General features: G+C 50.4%; 1 protein-coding gene across 1 annotated transcript in view; it reads left to right on the forward strand.

Annotated features, from left to right (window-relative positions):
* Positions 1–5206: 5206 nt before the first annotated feature.
* LOC308159167 (uncharacterized protein) overlaps positions 5207–24008 on the forward strand; it is a gene marked incomplete at both ends in the record, with an annotated part of 39649 nt that continues 20847 nt past the window's right edge. Inside the window, 2 exons of the mRNA XM_080532917.1 lie at positions 5207–5420; positions 11080–11244. Of these exons, the coding sequence (XP_080389043.1) occupies positions 5207–5420; positions 11080–11244 (379 nt within the window). The remainder of the gene's footprint in view (positions 5421–11079; positions 11245–24008) is intronic.

Genomic DNA, 24008 nt, shown 5'->3' on the forward strand with positions numbered 1-24008 from the left:
GAGGAGAGCAGACAGACAGGAGGAGAGCAGACAGACAGGAGGAGAGCAGACAGACAGGAGGAGAGCAGACAGACAGGAGGAGAGCAGACAGACAGGAGGAGAGCAGACAGACAGACAGGAGGAGAGCAGACAGACAGGAGGAGAGCAGACAGACAGACAGGAGGAGAGCAGACAGACAGGAGGAGAGCAGACAGACAGGAGGAGAGCAGACAGACAGGAGGAGAGCAGACAGACAGGAGGAGAGCAGACAGACAGGAGGAGAGCAGACAGACAGGAGGAGAGCAGACAGACAGGAGGAGAGCAGACAGACAGGAGGAGAGCAGGCAGACAGGAGGAGAGCAGACAGACAGGAGGAGAGCAGACAGACAGGAGGAGAGCAGACAGACAGGAGGAGAGCAGACAGACAGACAGGAGGAGAGCAGACAGACAGGATGAGAGCAGACAGACAGGAGGAGAGCAGACAGACAGACAGGAGGAGAGCAGACAGACAGGAGGAGAGCAGACAGACAGGAGGAGAGCAGACAGACAGGAGGAGAGCAGACAGACAGGAGGAGAGCAGACAGACAGGAGGAGAGCAGACAGACAGGAGGAGAGCAGACAGACAGGAGGAGAGCAGACAGACAGGAGGAGAGCAGACAGACAGGAGGAGAGCAGACAGACAGGAGGAGAGCAGACAGACAGGAGGAGAGCAGACAGACAGGAGGAGAGCAGACAGACAGGAGGAGAGCAGACAGACAGGAGGAGAGCAGACAGACAGGAGGAGAGCAGGCAGACAGGAGGAGAGCAGACAGACAGGAGGAGAGCAGGCAGACAGACAGGAGGAGAGCAGACAGACAGGAGGAGAGCAGACAGACAGGAGGAGAGCAGACAGACAGGAGGAGAGCAGACAGACAGGAGGAGAGCAGACAGACAGGAGGAGAGCAGACAGACAGGAGGAGAGCAGACAGACAGGAGGAGAGCAGACAGACAGGATGAGAGCAGACAGACAGGAGGAGAGCAGACAGACAGGAGGAGAGCAGACAGACAGGATGAGAGCAGACAGACAGGATGAGAGCAGACAGACAGGAGGAGAGCAGACAGACAGGAGGAGAGCGGACAGACAGGAGGAGAGCAGACAGACAGACAGGAGGAGAGCAGACAGACAGGAGGAGAGCAGACAGACAGGAGGAGAGCAGACAGACAGGAGGAGAGCAGACAGACAGGATGAGAGCAGACAGACAGGAGGAGAGCAGACAGACAGGATGAGAGCAGACAGACAGGAGGAGAGCAGACAGACAGGATGAGAGCAGACAGACAGGAGGAGAGCAGACAGACAGGATGAGAGCAGACAGACAGGAGGAGAGCAGACAGACAGGATGAGAGCAGACAGACAGGATAAGAGCAGACAGACAGGAGGAGAGCAGACAGACAGGAGGAGAGCAGACAGACAGGATGAGAGCAGACAGACAGGAGGAGAGCAGACAGACAGGAGGAGAGCAGACAGACAGGAGGAGAGCAGACAGACAGACAGGAGGAGAGCAGACAGACAGGAGGAGAGCAGACAGACAGGAGGAGAGCGGACAGACAGGAGGAGAGCAGGCAGACAGACAGGAGGAGAGCAGACAGACAGGAGGAGAGCAGACAGACAGGAGGAGAGCAGACAGACAGGAGGAGAGCAGGCAGACAGACAGGAGGAGAGCAGACAGACAGGAGGAGAGCAGACAGACAGGAGGAGAGCAGGCAGACAGACAGGAGGAGAGCAGACAGACAGGAGGAGAGCAGACAGACAGGAGGAGAGCAGACAGACAGACAGGAGGAGAGCAGACAGACAGGAGGAGAGCAGACAGACAGGATGAGAGCAGACAGACAGGAGGAGAGCAGACAGACAGACAGGAGGAGAGCAGACAGACAGGAGGAGAGCAGACAGACAGGAGGAGAGCAGACAGACAGGAGGAGAGCAGACAGACAGGAGGAGAGCAGACAGACAGGAGGAGAGCAGACAGACAGGATGAGAGCAGACAGACAGGAGGAGAGCAGGCAGACAGACAGGAGGAGAGCAGACAGACAGGAGGAGAGCAGACAGACAGGAGGAGAGCAGACAGACAGGAGGAGAGCAGACAGACAGGAGGAGAGCAGACAGACAGGAGGAGAGCAGACAGACAGGAGGAGAGCAGACAGACAGGAGGAGAGCAGACAGACAGGAGGAGAGCAGACAGACAGGAGGAGAGCAGACAGACAGGAGGAGAGCAGACAGACAGGAGGAGAGCAGACAGACAGGAGGAGAGCAGGCAGACAGGAGGAGAGCAGACAGACAGGAGGAGAGCAGACAGACAGGAGGAGAGCAGACAGACAGGAGGAGAGCAGACAGACAGGATGAGAGCAGACAGACAGGAGGAGAGCAGACAGACAGGAGGAGAGCAGACAGACAGGAGGAGAGCAGACAGACAGGAGGAGAGCAGGCAGACAGGAGGAGAGCAGACAGACAGGAGGAGAGCAGACAGACAGGAGGAGAGCAGACAGACAGGAGGAGAGCAGACAGACAGACAGGAGGAGAGCAGACAGACAGGATGAGAGCAGACAGACAGGAGGAGAGCAGACAGACAGACAGGAGGAGAGCAGACAGACAGGAGGAGAGCAGACAGACAGGAGGAGAGCAGACAGACAGGAGGAGAGCAGACAGACAGGAGGAGAGCAGACAGACAGGAGGAGAGCAGACAGACAGGAGGAGAGCAGACAGACAGGAGGAGAGCAGACAGACAGGAGGAGAGCAGACAGACAGGAGGAGAGCAGACAGACAGGAGGAGAGCAGACAGACAGGAGGAGAGCAGACAGACAGGAGGAGAGCAGACAGACAGGAGGAGAGCAGACAGACAGGAGGAGAGCAGGCAGACAGGAGGAGAGCAGACAGACAGGAGGAGAGCAGGCAGACAGACAGGAGGAGAGCAGACAGACAGGAGGAGAGCAGACAGACAGGAGGAGAGCAGACAGACAGGAGGAGAGCAGACAGACAGGAGGAGAGCAGACAGACAGGAGGAGAGCAGACAGACAGGAGGAGAGCAGACAGACAGGAGGAGAGCAGACAGACAGGATGAGAGCAGACAGACAGGAGGAGAGCAGACAGACAGGAGGAGAGCAGACAGACAGGATGAGAGCAGACAGACAGGATGAGAGCAGACAGACAGGAGGAGAGCAGACAGACAGGAGGAGAGCAGACAGACAGGAGGAGAGCAGACAGACAGGAGGAGAGCAGACAGACAGGAGGAGAGCAGACAGACAGGAGGAGAGCAGACAGACAGGAGGAGAGCAGACAGACAGGATGAGAGCAGACAGACAGGAGGAGAGCAGACAGACAGGAGGAGAGCGGACAGACAGGAGGAGAGCAGACAGACAGACAGGAGGAGAGCAGACAGACAGGAGGAGAGCAGACAGACAGGAGGAGAGCAGACAGACAGGAGGAGAGCAGACAGACAGGAGGAGAGCAGACAGACAGGAGGAGAGCAGACAGACAGGAGGAGAGCAGACAGACAGGATGAGAGCAGACAGACAGGAGGAGAGCAGACAGACAGGATGAGAGCAGACAGACAGGAGGAGAGCAGACAGACAGGAGGAGAGCAGACAGACAGGAGGAGAGCAGACAGACAGGATGAGAGCAGACAGACAGGAGGAGAGCAGACAGACAGGATGAGAGCAGACAGACAGGATAAGAGCAGACAGACAGGAGGAGAGCAGACAGACAGGAGGAGAGCAGACAGACAGGATGAGAGCAGACAGACAGGAGGAGAGCAGACAGACAGGAGGAGAGCAGACAGACAGGAGGAGAGCAGACAGACAGACAGGAGGAGAGCAGACAGACAGGAGGAGAGCAGACAGACAGGAGGAGAGCGGACAGACAGGAGGAGAGCAGGCAGACAGACAGGAGGAGAGCAGACAGACAGGAGGAGAGCAGACAGACAGGAGGAGAGCAGACAGACAGGAGGAGAGCAGGCAGACAGACAGGAGGAGAGCAGACAGACAGGAGGAGAGCAGACAGACAGGAGGAGAGCAGGCAGACAGACAGGAGGAGAGCAGACAGACAGGAGGAGAGCAGACAGACAGGAGGAGAGCAGACAGACAGACAGGAGGAGAGCAGACAGACAGGAGGAGAGCAGACAGACAGGATGAGAGCAGACAGACAGGAGGAGAGCAGACAGACAGACAGGAGGAGAGCAGACAGACAGGAGGAGAGCAGACAGACAGGAGGAGAGCAGACAGACAGGATGAGAGCAGACAGACAGGAGGAGAGCAGACAGACAGGAGGAGAGCAGACAGACAGGAGGAGAGCAGACAGACAGGAGGAGAGCAGACAGACAGGAGGAGAGCAGACAGACAGGAGGAGAGCAGACAGACAGGAGGAGAGCAGACAGACAGGAGGAGAGCAGACAGACAGGAGGAGAGCAGGCAGACAGGAGGAGAGCAGACAGACAGGAGGAGAGCAGACAGACAGGAGGAGAGCAGACAGACAGGAGGAGAGCAGACAGACAGGAGGAGAGCAGACAGACAGGAGGAGAGCAGACAGACAGGAGGAGAGCAGACAGACAGGAGGAGAGCAGACAGACAGGAGGAGAGCAGACAGACAGGATGAGAGCAGACAGACAGGAGGAGAGCAGACAGACAGGAGGAGAGCAGACAGACAGGAGGAGAGCAGACAGACAGACAGGAGGAGAGCAGACAGACAGGAGGAGAGCAGACAGACAGGAGGAGAGCAGACAGACAGGATGAGAGCAGACAGACAGGAGGAGAGCAGACAGACAGGATGAGAGCGGACAGACAGGAGGAGAGCGGACAGACAGGAGGAGAGCAGACAGACAGGAGGAGAGCAGACAGACAGAAGGAGAGCAGACAGACAGGACTGTCATTTCACAATGTGGAAGAACTGCCTTTGGATTCACACGTGTGATTCATGTATGTGGTGCAGAGGTGAGCACAGTGAGGGCGAAGTGCGTGTGCGACCGACGTTATTCTGTGTGTGTGAAGAAAATCTGCACGTGCAAACAGAAAAGCAGAAGGAAGTTCAGCGGGTTTTTGTAATTTTGTAATTTATTCATCTTGACTTCAGAACAGCGACAGCTTCCTTCTTCTCGGCGGAGGAGGACGTCACGCATCAGCAGGACAGTGCAGAGAGGAGACACATCACTGTCAGAGCAGATAAGTACACTTACAGCTACACAATCAAAGACAAACAGTCGTCATGGAAGAGGTTCTCGTGGAAGACGTTGAGATGGCTGACTACGTCAACGACCAGGTTATTGAGGCACAGAGGAACAACACAATCACACCTAGCACAGGCGGCCAGTTCTCGTTCCACAACCAGGGATTTGAGATGGCTGACTACATCAACTTCAGCCAACAGGTTGTTGAGACGAAGGAGGATGAACGAATCAAGGGAGAGGCTCAAGACGCACGTAAGTCAATAATAATAATAATAATAATAATATATAAACAATAATCATGAAGCATGCTTGTGATTTCCTGATATAAAATGAATGAAATTACATGCTGTATTTTATGAACAAAATCATACAGCACTGTAATCAAATCAAATCATTTTTTTAATTTGTATAGCGTATTTCTCACAAAATATGACCCAATGCGCTTCACAAGTATATTATGTAAGTAGTTTAAGTGTTATATAATATAAGTAAGCAATTTACCATGAGAGGAAGGGGGTTGTGGAGACATTTACCACTGGTACAGGGTTGTGGCACGAGGCGAAGCCGAGTAGGAAAACCCTGTACAGTGGTAAATGAGTCCACAACCCCCTTCCTCTCATGGTACATTGCTTTTCTACAACAGCCACCACATAATATACAAAATAAATACACAGTTGTAACATTCAATTTATGTATTTACAATCATTAATCGTTTCAGAATACATATCCTTCCGCCACAGAATATAGTCCCATAAACAAGATCAACCATTGCATTGTAGGTCAACACTCACACGCACACGCTCACACACACGCACACTCACACACACACACTCACACACACACACACACACACACACACACGCTCACACACACACACACACACACACACACACACACACACACACACACACACACACAAAGGCTTTACAATGCACATACGGTGGATATACATTTTTTAAATTAGTATGATATTTGGGAAATGTTTTGGATGCCTAAATATTCCCCCCTTTATACCTCTTAAACCGAATGACTGATATGACTAATTTCCGCCTAAAAGCCAGACCCAAACCAAACTGCTTATAACATTTGAAATATGATGATCAGAGGCAAAAGCAGGATGGTAACATCTTGAATAACATACAACATGGTCAGATCATACATGTTCATTATAACATACTACATGGTTAGATCATACATGTTCATAATAACATACAACATGGTCAGATCATACATGTTCAGAATAACATACTACATGGTCAGATCATACATGTTCATAATAACATACAACATGGTCAGATCATACATGTTCATAATAACATACTACATGGTCAGATCATACATGTTCAGAATAACATACTACATGGTCAGATCATACATGTTCATAATAACATACAACATGGTTAGATCATACATGTTCATTATAACATACAACATGGTCAGATCATACATGTTCAGAATAACATACTACATGGTCAGATCATACATGTTCATTATAACATACAACATGGTCAGATCATACATGTTCAGAATAACATACTACATGGTCAGATCATACATGTTCATTATAACATACAACATGGTCAGATCATACATGTTCAGAATAACATACAACATGGTCAGATCATACATGTTCATTATAACATACAACATGGTCAGATCATACATGTTCATAATAACATACTACATGGTCAGATCATACATGTTCAGAATAACATACAACATGGTCAGATCATACATGTTCAGAATAACATACTACATACAATAACATACTACATACAATAACATACTACATACAATAACATACTACACTTGACAAGGCGGTGGACCCCAGGAAAGCCTCAGGGCCGGATGGCGTCCTGGGACGGGTGCTGAGGGACTGCGCCGACCAGCTGGCCGGGGTTTTCACCAACATCTTCAACCAGTCCCTGTCCCAGGCCACCATCCCACCCTGCCTGAAAACCTCAACTATCATCCCAGTCCCGAAGAAAAGCACGGTGAGCTGCCTAAACGACTACCGCCCGGTGGCACTCACACCAATCATCATGAAGTGCTTCGAGAAACTAGTCCGGGCCCACATAGTCACACGCCTCCCGCCCAACCTGGATCCATACCAGTTCGCCTACAGAGCCCACAGGTCCACAGAGGACGCCATCGCGACGACTCTCCACTCCACTCTATCCCACCTGGAGAGGGGAAACAGCTACGCGAGACTGCTCTTTGTGGACTTCAGCTCTGCCTTCAACACCATCCTTCCAGACAGGCTAGTGACCAAACTACTAGACCTGGGACTATCACACTCTATATGTGCATGGATCAAGGACTTCCTGTCTGACCGCCCCCAGAGGGTGCGGGTGGGCTCCCACACCTCCACAGCCCTCAGACTCAGCACTGGGTCCCCCCAGGGCTGCGTGCTAAGCCCCATCCTCTACAACCTCTACACCTACGACTTCACCCCCGTCCACCCCAGCAACTCCATCGTAAAGTTTGCAGACGACACCACCGTGGTGGGCTGCATCTCGGGGGGGGACGAGGCGGCGTACAGGGATGAGGTGGAGCAGCTGGGCAAGCTGTGCAAGGTTAACAACCTGCTGCTGAACCAGTCAAAGACCCAGGAAATCATCGTGGACTTCAGGAGGAAAAAATCTGAGGTCCAGCCCCTGCTCGTCGATGGAGGGAGCGTGGAGAGAGTCTCAACCCTCCGATTCCTGGGGGTGCACATACAGGATGACCTGTCCTGGAAGATCAACACAGCAGCCATCATCAAGAAGGCACAACAGCGGCTCTACTTCCTGAGAGTCCTCAGGAAAGACCACATCGGACAGGAGATGCTTGTGACCTTCTACCGCTGCGCAGTGGAGAGCATCCTCACCTACTGCCTCTGCGTGTGGTTCTCCAGCTGCACAGCCGCAGAGAGGAATGCGCTACAGAGAGTCGTGAGATCGGCCCAGAAGATCACCGGCGCCCCCCTCCCCTCTCTGGAAGAGCTGTACAACACACGCTGCCTCAGGAAGGCCTCCAAGATCTCCAGAGACCCATCCCACCCTGGGTACGAACACTTTGCTCGGCTGCCCTCGGACAGGCGGTTCAGGACCATGTTCGCAAGGACAAACAGACTGAAGCTCAGCTTCTACCCCAGGGCCATTCAGGCCCTGAACACAGCAAAGACCTAGGTTCTAGGCCCTGGACAATCTAGACAATTTGATGGCAGCTACTAGATTGAAATCAAGTGCAATACTGAAACACAACTGTGAACATTTCAAACCTGCAAACTGTGACACTTTAAATGAATGTGCAATAACACTATGTGCAATATGACAACCCTCGGGTACATAAGGTTCAGAGATAGGAAATGTTAGAATATGTATAGCATAGCATAGAGTACAGCACAGTGTTTTATTTGTATAGTATAGTATAGTGGATAGTGTACATAGCCTTTATTTATGTAAACCAGCTCTTTTCCCTCCTTGTTTTTAGTTTTTTTTTTCTTTTTCTTTTTTCCTAGCACCAGGGGAGCCCCCCCTCCCAAATTTCGTTGTTTGGTACCTGTACTATATCAATGACAATAAAGACCATTCATTCATTCATTCATTCATTCATTCATTCATTCATTCATTCATTCATTCATTCATTCATTCATTCATTCATTCATTCACAAGGATATAAAGTCAACACTAATAGGGCCAGCGGTGGCCTAGAGGTTAGAGAGGCCGGCTAGCAATCTGAAGGTTTCTGGCTCGAACCCCGCCTCAGGAGGGAGCTGCATGTGCCCTTGAGCAAGGCACTTAACGCTTAATCGCTCCAGGGGCGGCGACTAAGGCTGACCCTGTGCCTAGAGCAAAAAATACCAAATTCTTCTTCTTCTTCTTCTTCTTCCTCTCCTTCTCCTTCTTCTTCTTCTTCTTCTTCTTCTTCTTCCTCTCCTTCTCCTTCTTCTTCTTCTTCTTCTCCTTCTTCTTCTTCTTCTTCTTCAATTAATAATCAAATTATATCAGAATTTGGGCCCAATTATGCTCTGGCTTAAGAGGGAGAAGACCAATATTATCACACAATATGTTCCTTGATATATGATTATGTGTGTGTTCGGTGATATAGGATTATGCGTGTGTTCAGTCATGTAGAATGGTGTGTGTGTGTTCCTCTTGCAGGTAGAAGAGTCTACACACTGGCTGCTGTGTGTTTTGGGCTGATGTGTATTCTACAAGTCACACTGAACATCTACCTGCGTCTTGTCAGCTGTAAGTCTACTGACTTCTTATTATGATATTGTCCCTGAAATACACACAGAGAGCTCCATGAAGAGAAACCACCAAAGTGAATGTCACATGGTAGCGTAGGATATTTACGTAGGTACTTGGTTGAAACAGATCACGGGCAAAGCTTCTGAGCTACAGACTATTTATTTAAGCAAAGTTACATACAGCTTACAGCATTCCTACTCTGGATCTCATAGAGAGGTCTGTGGGTCAGCTCTGGTCGGTGGTCAGCAGGAAAAAAGAGAAAGAGCTGTCTTAGCTCACACATTTAATACTCCCAGTCATATGGTAATACAAGGCTATGAAAAGACACATATATAGTCCTATCACCTTACTCAGGACAGGTTAGGGTGTACTGTCTGGGTTAAAGGGCAGGGGGCAGGTCACAGGAAGGGAGGCCATCTTGACCATGTTTAAACCCCCCTTGTTAGGAATCTCTGAGACAATGAAAAAGGCAGAACCCTTACAGAACTATACAGAACTATACAGAACTATACAGAACTATACAGAACTATACAGGTCTATGCAGGGCCGGTCCTAGGCATTTAGGTGCCCTAGGCGAGAGTATGATTTGATGCCCCCCCCAAAAAAAATGTTTTTAGGGGCGCCACCACCACCACATTAAGCCACCAGTACTGCCTCATCACCACCCACACATTCAACAGTAAAAATATGGACAACAATGGTTTCAAGACAAAAATAGACAGTAGGCTGAGACATATTTTCATATTTAAATGTAACAAAAACAACAAAAAAGGAAAAATATTAGATTCTTTTTTTTGGGGGGGGGGGGGGGGCATTTGGCGCCCTAGGCGACCGCCTAGTTCGCCTATGCCTAGGACCGGCCCTGGGTCTATGAGTAGTTCTGTGTGTGTGTGTGTGTGTGTGTGTGTGTGTGTGTGTGTGTGTGTGTGTGTGTGTGTGCGTGTGTGTGTGTGTGTGTGTGTGTGTGTGTGTGTGTGAAAATATGTGACAGCTGCTGGTGAAAAGTGCAACCAGTAGCCAAAGTAATTTTTCAGGTTTTTTTTGTCCTTAAACTACAGATTGGAAATGATGTGTCATACATTGAAATCTGAGAAGAATTTAATTGAATTGAACACGACAGGCGTATTTGAATGTTGGTACACCTCAAACACTGAATGGGAGAAAAGTGACTTTAAACGCGGCCACAGCTACAAACGCTGCTAACAGCTAGCGGCTAACAGTGGTACATCGCTACAAGTGAATCAGTTTCACAAGTGAAACTTATTATGTCAACAATATCTAGTTTTCTTTTTTTCTTTATGTTCTCTCAGCATGTTGTGATGTTAGACGTTCGTAGCGATGTACCACTGTTAGCCGCTAGCTGTTAGCAGCGTTTGTAGCTGTGGCCGCGTTTAAAGTCACTTTTCTCCCATTCAGTGTTTGAGGTGTACCAACATTCAAATACGCCTGTCGTGTTCACGCCTGTCGTGTTCTCCGATTTCAATGTATGACACATCGTTTGAAAGCTGACAATCTGTAGTTTAAGCACATGTAAAGAACAGAAAAATGACTTCGGATACTAGTTGCACTTTTCACCAGCAGCTGTCACAAAATGCCACAGTAGTAATTCTTATGAACAAGTTATGAACCACCGCCAGGCTGTCAACCTAACCACCGCTTCTCCTGTCTCTCAGACAAATATGAGGATGATCACACAGACTGGTTGCAGACCAGTTACAACAACCTGACCGAAGAGACAGACTGGTTGCACACCAGTAACATCCATCTGACCGAAGAGAAAGACCAGTTACAGACCAGTAACATCTACCTGACCGAAGAAAGAGACCAGTTACAGACCAGTAACAACGCCCTGACTAAAGAGAGAGACGGCCTTCTGAGGAAACTTCGTGACAAAACCTGTTGTGCAGAAGGATGGCAGATGTTTGGCTCCAGCTGCTACTTCCTCTCCACTGAGACTAAAACCTGGGAGGAGAGCAGACAGGACTGCAGAGGCAGAGGAGCAGACCTGGTGGTCATCAACAGCAGAGAGGAACAGGACTTTATCATTGATTTGAGAAAGACTTTGAGGGTCTGGATTGGTCTGACTGACAGAGGCAGAGAGGGGTTCTGGAAATGGGTGGACGGCACACCTCTGACCACAGTGTACTGGTTTCCTGGACAGCCAGACAATTTGAACGGCGAGGACTGTGTGGAGATATTTAACGGAGGAATTGAGCCTAACCAATGGAATGACCTCGGATGTGAATTTAGCGTCAACTGGATCTGTGAGAAAGTGGTTTATTGATTATAGCAATAACATTCATATGTGACAGTTTCACAAAACGTTGTTATTTCTCTCGCTTGCTCCGTGCCATGTTTTTGCTTGATGTGCACGTTTAATACCTGTCTCTTGGTTACTGCAACACCTGTGTCTGTGGCTGGGGGAAGTGGAGGGGGGGGTGAGGGGAGGGCGGGAGGCTGGGGTGTTTATTTTGGGGCCCAGGTATTCTTTTAGGCAGCAGGCTAAATATTCACTGTTGAACTTTTTATTGGGTCAGGACAAGTTGTCCATCTAGTGGGGTTCAGGATAATATCGTACTGGTTCTGGTGTATCTACTGTATAGTGATGGTTTGTTGTTGTGTTTTGGTGTGTTTCGATGCTAGGTTATGGTGATTGTTGTGTTGTTTGTGGTTGGGGGAGTTTTTTATGGTGGGATGTATTTTATTTTTTATTTTATTTTTTCTCCCTCTCCTCTCTCTCATGTGTTTGTATTTACTTTTTAAATATGAAAAAATCCTTCTTCTAGCTCGACGACTGCCAATGGCCCCTGGCCCGAGCATAGATGACTGTTTCCTGCTACGACTGGTGGATAGATGATTCACTTACTTAGTCAAATGTATTTGTTGTAAGTAAGTCTCTTTGGAATAAGGCGACTGCTGAATCAAAAAATGGTAAATGTAAATAAAGTTCCCCCTCAAATAAAATGTACTTGTCTTCTCTATTCCTTGACCCAAACATAAACCTGGACTTGTTTATAAGTCAATCTGTTATGTATTTTGGTCTGTGCTGTTTGCCGTAGCTGGAAGTGCAATGCATGTTGGGAAAACCGGGTTGTTGTTTTTGTATTGAAGTACCGAGTGGAAATAAAGACGCACTAACTGAAGCTCCGTGCTCCGACTACTTTATGGTTTATGGCAGTCATAAACCTGTCTCCGTATATAACAAATTGGCGACGAGGTGGTTTGAACTCCCGCGAACGGTATGTGTGGTGTGGAGTGGAGTTAATTAGGACGTGGCTGTGTTCTTGTTAGCAGTGTGAAGCTAATGCAGCTAGTTGGCACCGCGCGTCGCGCCCAGCGTCGGTTGTGATTGACACGGATGTCTGCTGGAGGGGAATTATCAGCTGAAGAGGAATTGTCAGAAGGTGATACTGATAACCAGGAGCCTACAAGGAAGATGGCTGGAGTTATTGGAAATATTGGCCCTTTTGATGAACATGTGGAACAATGGAGCGCATACTCTGAGCGTTTTGATTATTTCCTATCAGCTAATGACATTCCTGATGAAAAAAGGGTAGCCACGTTTCTGTCAGTAATGGGTCCAAAGGCCTTTAATCTGTTGCGTGACCTACTGCAGCCTAACAAGCCAGGGACCAAGACCTATCAAGAGATAGTGGATGTCCTGACACAACACTATTCACCCAAACCATTACTAATTGCAGAAAGGTTCAGATTTCACCGACGTGATCAAGAGGAAGGTGAATCTGTTACAATGTTTGTTGCAGCACTGAGAAAATTGTCTGAACATTGTGAATTTGGGCAAGTGCTAAATGACACATTAAGAGACAGACTAGTATGTGGCCTAAGAAATGAAGCAGCACAGAAGAAACTGCTGACTGAGAGTGACTTGACATTACAGAAAGCCATTAACATCAGTGTCTCCATGGAGATGGCCTCAAAGGAGGCTCAACAGCTACACTCAACAGGCAGAGTGCATGCCGTCCAGACAGAGAAGCAGAGTGGACAAGGGCCATGTTTCCGTTGTGGCAGAACGGGACATCAAGCCACGACTTGCTGGTGTAAAGATATGGACTGTTGCAGTTGTGGAAAAAGGGGCCACATAGAGCGTGCCTGTCAAGGCAGAAGAACCATGGAGAAAACCTCGAAGTCTGCCGGCAGACAGGAACCTTGGAAAAACAGGAAGAAAACACAAGTACACACCGTGAGACAAAAAGAGACAGTGTCCAGTGATTTTTCGGAGGGAGAGCAAGTGATGGAGGTGCATACACTGAGGATAATGAAAGTCGATGGGGACTCAGAGGGTTATTGGTTATTGGTCTGGATCACATCACATTAAGGGTTAGGGTCAGTCTGGATCACATCACATTAAGGGTTAGCGTTGGACACAATCAAGGACTTACTACATTAACATGTTTTGCCCAGGTTCATTTTATTGTTCTCTGTCAAATATTACAAAACGTTTTGGTAGATTTATTCAAATGTAAAGGCATTTGAAATAAATAACAACATTGGGAAAGTGGGCAATATGGTTTTTTTCAGAAAACATCTTGAACCAGAAAACTAGAATGAGACTGAGACTAGAATGAGACTGGAAGGTTTTAACTTCTTGAATAAATCTCAAACAATAAATCTATATAGTAGATAATAAATGAAGAAGACTCCTCAATGTCTGTTTATGATATTTATTTGGACAAAGATGTCAACACCCTGTGGGTGAGAATACAGCGTATGAGTAAATACAATTACCATAACAAGACATACATAACAAGATATAAACAAACATAAGCGATTACTGTTCACCAAGATCTGATAACAAAATACATATAACTAATAACAGACTTACGTATAACAGGCAAACACGTCCTAAAGAGAGAGGAGAAACACCGTGTATACTCTGACCACCTGGCATCCACAATGGCAGCCACAACTTATCCTAACTCTAACCTCTTAACAGAGAGTACTAATAACACATAACCCAGTACTCCATCGCCCCCTAGCGGTCGGGAGTACACTCCACCCTGCATCCCCCCCAGACCGGGGAGCCACGAATCCACGTGGGTCCACAGGCTCAAATCCATTGGCCAGACTCAGCGTCATATTGCTTAGGTGTCCTCCTAGCACGGGCTGGGCGGGCGGGCCGCAGAGGCGACGGCGCAGGAAGAGGTGTAGCGGGAGCCACACCAGCGGGAACTAGGGGCGCGGGGAGAGACGACGCCCCGCCTGAAGGCCCTAGCAAAGAGGGGCCCAGAACAGCAACACGGCAGCCGCTGGGTACATGGGGCGACTGGCGTGTAGCCACGGAGGAACCGCCGGTTGCGCAACGTCAGGCGTCCTGAGCCATCAACTCTCACCCGATACTGATCGTGGCCAAGCGACTCCACCACCACCCCAGACCTGTCCCACTTATTGGGGCTCGGGCCCTGCTGAGTCTGGATAAACACCCTCTCACCGAGTGCCAGAGGGCGAAGTGGTCTTGAATGAACCCCCAGAGACTCGGTGGTACGGGACATCCGCGTACGAAGGGCCTCCTCCTTCACAGCCCGTGCCTGACGCCAGAGAGGACGGATATGCGGGTTCGAAAACTTCTCCAGCCTGTTAACGAAGGAGAGCGAACCTCGAAGGGGGTGACCGAAGATGATCTGTGCTGGTGAGAGGTTGCAGTCTGGGTCGGGTGTGTTACGCAACTGTATCATCGCGCGCAAGAAGCGATCCTGGTCGAGACTGCCCGCCGGGTCACTGTTGGACATCAGAAGACGCTTCGCAGTCTTAACAGCGACCTCCGCTCTCCCGTTAGACTGTGTGAAACTGACGGAGGACACACGATGCCTGATCTGCCATAGGCGGAGGAAGTCCTGAGTGTGGCTTGCCATAAATTCCGGGCCGCCATCGCTTGAAAGCTCCTCAGGCACCCCAAAGATCCGAAAGAATGAGCGGAGGTGGCGAACAAGGCCAGCTGCGCCTCCAGCATCAGTCCCGGCCGCAGCGCCCAGGACCTCCACCCAGCCTGAGAGCCGATCCCCGACGACCAGGTAGTGGCGGCCCCCGTAATCAAAGAAGTCAGCAAACACTGCCTCGAACGGGGTGGACGGTGGCGGAGATGACAGAGGGGGCGTAGCTGCCTGTGATGGAGCATTGCGGTTGCAGTCCGCGCACCCGGTCCTGCGGATATCCCCAGACATCCCAGGCCAGTAGACTATGGCCCGGGCGTGCTGCTCCATCGCCGAAACCCCCTGGTGGGCAGCATGAAGGTGTCGAAGGACTCTCTCGCGGAGGGACAGGGGAATCACGGCGCGATCCTGATACAGCAAGACCCCGTCCTGCGCATAGATGGAGTCACAGACTGGCGACAAACTCACCACGGCAGGGTCATGCGCGTCCACTCCGTCCCCGTGCTCAATCATGTCCAGCAGGCGGCCGAGGCATGCGTCAGCCGCTGTCTCTTGCGCGAGGAGGGGCCAGGAGAAGGCGCCGAGCTCCTGAGCATCGATGCAGATGGAAGCCATGAGTGCCAACTCGACAGTGTCAGGCACGCCTGGCGGTTCCAGGGAGAGGCCGCTAGCCGAGCCCGAGGGGGAAGGGTGCCTTGAGGCAGCGTCAGCGGCATGGTTGCTCACGCCAGGGAGGTAAACAATCTCGAAACGCCATGGGAGGGTACGCTGTTTGAGCCTGAACAAGCGTGAGTTTGTGATCTCGTCGAGTGTGCGGTCCCCGAAGATCTTCACCAGGGGCTTGTGGTCGGTGACCACGACGAGATCGTCGCATCCCTGCGTGAAGTATCGTGCCTGCTCCAGACCCCAGGCCACGGCCAGGGCCTCCCCTTCGATAGCCGCATAACGCTGCTCCGCGGAGGACAGGAAGCGAGACCCAGCGAGTGTGATTCTCCAACCTCCCGGGCAGCAGTCCGGCACACCCGAGGCACAGCTGCAATGCTGTTGGAGAAGGAAGTAGCCAATGCCTCGCCTGGACCAGTCGGGGCGGAGGCAGGTGCGCTTCTGCATGTCATAGATCTCTACACCTTCGCGAATGGCCCCAATTATGGCATGCTTAGACGCCTGGAAGGCCTCCTCCAGCTCGGTTGACCATGCGAACTTGCAGCGTGGGCTGAGGAAGGGCTTGAAAGGAGCCATAGTATCGCGCAACTGGGCGTAGTTAGTCACTTGATTGACAAGGCCGAACCAGCTTCTGATATCTGTCGTGGAGACCGGGCTGGGGAAGTCCCGGATGGCGTCCAGGTATTTGGGAAGTGGCTCGATGGTAGCGTCCGACACTCTGAAGCACGCTCCTCTGCGCAAACTGAAACTTGCCCGTGTTCAACACGACGTCTGACCGCCCGACACGTGTCAGGAAATCGATGGTCCTCCACCAGTGCTGCTCCAAGTCGGTGTCGTAGTGGACTGTGTCATCCACACACCGTTCCTTGCGTTCAAAGTCTGAGAGGATAGCGTCAAAACGGCGGTTGTAGCCATCACCCGACGAGAGGAAACCCTGTGGTGCCCTGGTGTAACGCCACCGGCCAAAGGGATGGATGAAAGTTGTCAGATGACGGTCAGACTCGCGCAGTGGCACACTGTGATAACCATTCCAAGCGTCCGTGACTGTCTTCCAGGTGCCCTTCGGGACACGACGTGCGAGGTGGAATGGGGACTCAGTGGCGAACGTCTCACGCTGGCAGAACTTATTGAGAGGGGAAAGGTCCACGGTCCTGCGGGGGGACCCGTCGTGCTTCCGGGTAACCACCATCCGGTGGCACCATGTAACCGGTTCGCCGTACGGCACACGCTCGATGACACCAAGGGCCTCGTCCCGGAGAAGGTCGTCGTGGACCTTCTGCTGCCAGTGGAGAGGCACACCGGCTGCGGTGTGGCACGCTTTCGGCGCGGCAGCAGGGTCCACATGCATCTCGACGGGCGGCCCCTCCATGCAAGGCAATGCCCGATGGGGGCACGTGTTAAATGTAGATGAGGCATACCTCTCAATCAACCACCCCTTCATCCGGCTATTGTTCTCAGGCTCGCAAGAGAATGGCAGCGCCACGGGGCGTGACGGAGGGACTGCACGCTGTGGACACGAGCACCTGGCGTCATGGGGGTCGCTCGGGCCGTCGCAGCCGCCGTTGGCGGACTTCAATGCATTCACAGACAAGGGCCGATCCGGCGAGGAAGGTGGGGCAGGATCGTGCGTGTCCCTGGGTCGCCCCGCACCACCTGTTGGGAAGTCCTTAGGCAGGAGGCTGAGGTTGAGCAGCGACTTATAGGAGAGGTACATTCCCCGGACCGAGCTGCTCACATACACCATTGAGCGGCAGGACGACACCTCGCCGCCGTTGGAGACCGCCGAGAGTGTAGCAAAGAATGCGCCATCAATGGCTATGGGGGAACGATTGGCAGCCGAGAGGCTGAGGCTAACAGGGCGCAGGTCGTCACGCGAGAATCCGCAGGACAGGTACTCCTCTAACGACCAAATGTCCGACTGCGCACCTGTGTCTGCGATGGCGGACACCTCCACCATGTTCCCCGAGGGCCGACAGCCGGCGCCGCCCCCCTGACCCACCGGATTGTCAATCGAGACGGAGATCAGTGCCCGGGGGTGTTCCCTCAGCCTGGCCCGCCTCCATTCGCCCTTGGAAAAGATATGGTGCTCGAGTCTGAGTGGTGCCGTTGTGCGGCGCCGACGATGGTTCCCGTAGTGTCGACCTGGGCGCGCCTCAGACTGAATGACCGAGAGCTGGGAGATCGGCTCCGACTCCAGGGCGGCCTGCCGACCGTTAGACGGCGTCCGCAACCACACCTCGGATCCCATGGTAGCCTGCTGACCGTCAGATGGTGGCAGCCGCCGCTTGCGTCGACGGGCCTTGAAGCAGTCGACACAGAGCTGGTGAGGCCTGATGTTCCATCCGCGAGACCCCTCTGTAAAGACATGGAACGTGTTCTGACACCCTGGGCACACGGCTCGTTTTGCCACATCAGCTGGACTCGGGGCCAAGGAGGGGCTCCGCTGTGGGCTTGGCTGTGGGCCCTTCCTCAAGCGCTGGAATGAGGAGACAGCCGACAGGGCGGATGATGGAAGGGCGTTACGAGCCATCTCCTTGCCCTCGACGAGCGCGACCACATCATTCACGGGCTTCAGAAGAATGTCAGGCGTCCCTAACGCCTCGCGGCGTATGTCCGGGTCGTAGATCCCATTAACAAGGACATCGCGGATGATGTGATCAGTGTAGCTCACACTCTTGCCACACTCGCAGACAGCCACGTAAGAGCACGTCTCCGCCTTCCCACGCACTCTGGCAGTAGAGGCGCGGAATGTCTCATCGCGTTCCTGGCGCAGCTGAAGCAGCTCTGTGCGCAGGACGCATGTGGCGACCGGGACAACGGCCAGCAAGCGCATAGCAGCAAGTAGTTCCTCTAGAGCCCCAGAGGCGACGTCCGGGTCCTGGACGATATCCTGTGCACAGGAGCTACGGATGAGGAACACCTTTGCAATTTGGATGCAGCTCTTCAGAGGCTGCAGGATTACGGGCTCAGGGTTCGCAAAGACAAGTGTGAGTTCTTTCAACTATCTGTTGAGTATCTGGGACATGTGATTGATGCTAAAGGGTTACACACTGCCCCATCCAAGATTCGGGCCATCGTGGACGCCCCGCCTCCAGATAATGTGAGCCAGTTACGTTCGTTCTTGGGCTTACTAAATTATTATGGCCGTTTCATACCGATCTTGTCATCCATGCTCAAGCCGTTGCACGACCTGCTTTGTAAGGGCAAAACATGGAAATGGAGTGACGCCTGCCAGGAGGCTTTTCAGAGAGAAAAAGAGACGTTAGTGACATCAGGGGCACTGACCCACTTTGATCCCTCACTTCCCATTCAGTTGGCCTGCGATGCGTCTTCATATGGGGTGGGGGCCGTCATTTCCCAATTAATGCCAGGCGGAGGAGAGAGGCCTATAGCATTTGCATCACGAACATTGAACAAAGCGGAGGCTAACTATGCTCAGATAGAGCGGGAAGCATTGAGCATCGTCTATGGTGTTCGCAAGTTCCATCAGTACCTGTATGGGAGGCGATTCGAACTTCTGACTGACCACCGACCCCTCACGACCATCCTAGGGTCACACACTGGGATACCTTCACTCGCAGCGAGTCGCATGCAACGGTGGGCATTACTGTTGTCAGCACACTCTTACGATATCAAGTATCGCAAGGCTGACCTTCATTGCAACGCGGATGCACTCTCTAGGTTATCACTTCCTGTCACTAGGCCGGAGCCGCGTGCTGCAGACATCTTTTACTTCAGCCAGGTGGATGATGCACCAGTTTCAGCTGCTCAGGTGAGGAGAGCCACTCGCACTGACCCTGTCTTGTCAGTGGTGATGGACGTTGTGATGAGGGGTAGATCAGGCAGCGGCGACCCCAGTGTTCAACCATATCTCTCCAGGAGAGCCGAACTGTCGGTGCAAGCTGGTTGTTTACTTTGGGGGAGGAGGGTGGTTATTCCGCCGTCATTACGCATCATTTTGCAACAGCTCCATGCAGGTCACAGTGGGATAGTTAGGATGAAAGAGATAGCAAGAAGTTACTTCTGGTGGCCAGGAGTCGACAGGGAGATCGAGAATACGGCCAAAACCTGTTCCTCATACCAAGAAGTTAGGAATACCCCACAACTAGCTCCTCTGCATCCCTGGGAGTTTCCCGAAGAACCCTGGCAGCGAGTACACATTGATTTTGCAGGGCCTGTAGAGGGCCGAATGCTCCTGGTGTGTGTGGACGCACATAGCAAGTGGCCGGAGGTGGCCATTATGAAATCCACCACTACTGCAAAAACCATTGAAAAGCTTGGAGAGATCTTCAGCCGTTTCGGGTCTTCCCTTCAGCTGGTTTCTGATAATGGACCACAACTGGTGTCACAAGAAATGACTACATTCCTACAAGCAAATGGCATCCAACACATCCGATCGGCACCGTTCCATCCTGCGACCAACGGCTTGGCTGAAAGGTTTGTTCAGATCTTGAAGAAGGCCCTAAAGACATCTCAAGGCAAAGGAACACTACATCAGAGATTGCATAGATTCCTGTTAAGCTATCGCAACACGCCACATGCCACTACTAAAGTTTCACCCGCTGCCCTGATGTTCAAAAGAGATCTACGAACCAACTTCGACCTCTTAAAGCCGACAACAGTGAAAGTTGTCGTTCAGCATCAGCAGGAGAAGCAGATCCAACAAAGGATGCTGCGGGCTAAAGAAAGAGCCTTCTCTCCAGATGAGTCAGTACTGGCCAGAAATTATAGTACTAGACCCAAGTGGGTTCCTGCAACCATCGTCAAGCGGTCTGGTCCCGTCTCCTACACTGTCCAAACTGCTGCCGGACTAGTGTGGAAAAGACACGTCGATCAACTTCTGGCAGCATCGCCCAGAGACCAACCTTCGGTGGATGTCCCGGACGAGTCAGAGTTCAGAGCACCCCATCGCCCACCGTCACCACCTCCAGGTGCACCTGAACCCGATGGGGAGACTTCCGTGCCTGAATTCCCATTACAAGGGGCGGTGATGGATGTTCCTACACCTGCGGCTGTTCCAGAGTCCCCTCACAGAGACAGTAAGACTGAACATTCTGTTGAGCAGCGTTACCCGGGAAGAGATCGTCGTCCTCCAGAACGCCTGAACTTATAGACTTTAAGTTTAAGACCACCCACACAACTGGGACAGAATAATTCCCATGGGTATGGTCACGGGATGAGGTAGTCTACCCTCATCTCGTAGTTATGTTTGTGTTTTTGGTAAACAGACTGTTTAGTTATAGTAATAGTTTGAAACGATATAACTATATATTGTTGTTCTTGTGCCTTAAGATTTGAAGTTTAAAGTTCAGTTGTAATTGTTGGGGGAGGGCCTCTGTTCTAAGGGGGGAGGAGATGTTATGTATTTTGGTCTGTGCTGTTTGCCGTAGCTGGAAGTGCAATGCATGTTGGGAAAACCGGGTTGTTGTTTTTGTATTGAAGTACCGAGTGGAAATAAAGACGCACTAACTGAAGCTCCGTGCTCCGACTACTTTATGGTTTTATGGCAGTCATAAACCTGTCTCCGTATATAACACAATCAGTAAGAAATAACCTGTAACTACTGAGTAGTTTAATAACCTGTAACTACTGGTTAGTTTAATAACCTGTAACTACTGGCTAGTTTAATAACCTGTAACTACTGGCTAGTTTAATAACCTGTAACTACTGGCTAGTTTAATAACCTGTGACTACTGGTTAGTTTAATAACCTGTAACTACTGGCTAGTTTAATAACCTGTAACTACTGGCTAGTTTAATAACCTGTGACTACTGGCTAGTTTAATAACCTGTGTAACTACTGGCTAGTTTAATAACCTGTAACTACTGGCTAGTTTAATAACCTGTAACTACTGGCTAGTTTAATAACCTGTAACTACTGGCTAGTTTAATAACCTGTAACTACTGTCTAGTTTAATAACCTGTAACTACTGGCTAGTTTAATAACCTGTAACTACTGGTTAGTTTAATAACCTGTAACTACTGTCTAGTTTAATAACCTGTAACTACTGGCTAGTTAATAACCTGTAACTACTGGCTAGTTTAATAACCTGTAACTACTGGTTAGTTTAATAACCTTTAACTACTGGCTAGTTTAATAACCTGTAACTACTGGCTAGTTTAATAACCTGTAACTACTGGCTAGTTTAATAACCTGTAACTACTGGTTAGTTTAATAACCTGTAACTACCTGTAACTACTGGCTAGTTTAATAACCTGTAACTACTGGCTAGTTTAATAACCTGTAACTACTGGTTAGTTTAATAACCTTTAACTACTGGCTAGTTTAATAATCTGTAACTACTGGCTAGTTTAATAACCTGTAACTACTGGCTAGTTAATAACCTGTAACATCAGGTGTAGTGCTGAGGCACAAATATGTACATTTCAAGCCTGCAAACTGCGACACTTTAAATAAATGTGCAATAACCCTATGTGCAATATGACAACCCTAGTCGTCTATCTGTACAGTATAGTATAGTGGATAGTGTACATAGCCTTTATTTATGTAAACCAGCTCCTTCCCTTCTTGTGTTTTTTTAAAGTGTTTTTTTTAAGTGTTTTTTTCTTTCCTAACACCAGGGGAGCCACCCCTCCTAAATTTCGTTGTTTGGTACCTGTACTATAGCAATGACAATAAAGACCATTCATTCATTCATTCATTCATTCAACTACCTGTAACTACTGGTTAGTTTACTAACCTGTAACTACTGGCTAGTTTTTGACTCACTAGTAAATTATTTAAAAATACATACCTGGTACAGCTACAAGACTGCAACCAAAATAATCAACACAGAACTGCCACAACAATAACATCAATAACATCTACACCACCCACTGTATAAAGAAAGCTCAAAACATCATTAAAGACACCAGCCACCCTGCCTATGCACTATTCACACTCCTCCCATCCCGAAAACGCTATAGAAGTATCAACTCACACACCACCCGCCTCAGAAACAGTTTCATCCCACAGGCAGTCAGGTAGTCAGGAACAGCTGAACCATGCGCACTGCACTTGGCACTTTACACCCTGCACTAACACCTTTACCCCCTGCACTAAGCACCATGTACTGTGTTGTTGTTGTTGTGTTTGTGTTGTGGACTATGTTGTTGTGTGTGATACTACAGAGAGAGACAAGGCTGAAGAATTTCATTGTATTAATACATACAGGTCTCTGGCTAACAAGATGGACGAACTGAGACTGCAGGTAGCTTCCAATAACACCGTGGGGGACAGCTGTGTGATTATTCTCACAGAGACCTGGCTCAACGACTCCATCCTCGACTCGGCGGTCGGGCTAGAAGGCCGTACTTTACACAGAGCGGACCGGACGCTGCTTAGTGAGAAGACGCGCGGAGGCGGCCTGATCATATCTACGAAGGACAGCTGGTGCTTAAACACAAAAACTGTAAGTAGCCACTGCTCCCCAGACCTGGAATACTTGACTGTTAAATGCCGACCCACATACCTCCCGAGGGAATTCAACGCGGTGTACATAACATCTGTTTACATCGCGCCTAGCGCGGAAGGTAGCTTAGCATTGGCGCGGCTACATGACGTCATCAGTGGTGGACAGAGCGCAGACCCACAGGCAGTACATATAATCGCCGGGGACTTCAATCATGCTGACCTGAAGGTAGTACTACCCAAGTTCTATCAGCATGTTAAATGTGCAACAAGAGGAGAAAAAACACTGGATAAGGTATACACCAACATCAAGCTTGCTTACAAGGCTAGACCGCTAGCTCATCTAGGCATGTCTGACCACGTGTCAATCCTCCTGATCCCAGCCTACACTCCCATGAGGAAAAATGCTCCCATCACCACTAAGACTGTCAGAACCTGGCCAGCAGGGTCCGCTCCACTGCAGATCTGCCTGAATGACACCTCATGGCAGGAATATGAGCATGAGGACCTGGAACAGTTCACGTCGTCGGTTCTGAACCACATAGTGAACTGCACCAACTCAGCCACCGTGGACAAACGTGTCCGGGTCTACCCCAACACGAAGCCATGGATGACTGTGAAGGTCCAAAAACTGCTCAAGG

The sequence above is a fragment of the Nansenia antarctica genome (genome assembly GCF_963989245.1).
Source record: "Nansenia antarctica genome assembly, chromosome: 5".
In the NCBI taxonomy this organism is placed as follows: Eukaryota; Metazoa; Chordata; class Actinopteri; order Argentiniformes; family Microstomatidae; genus Nansenia; species Nansenia antarctica.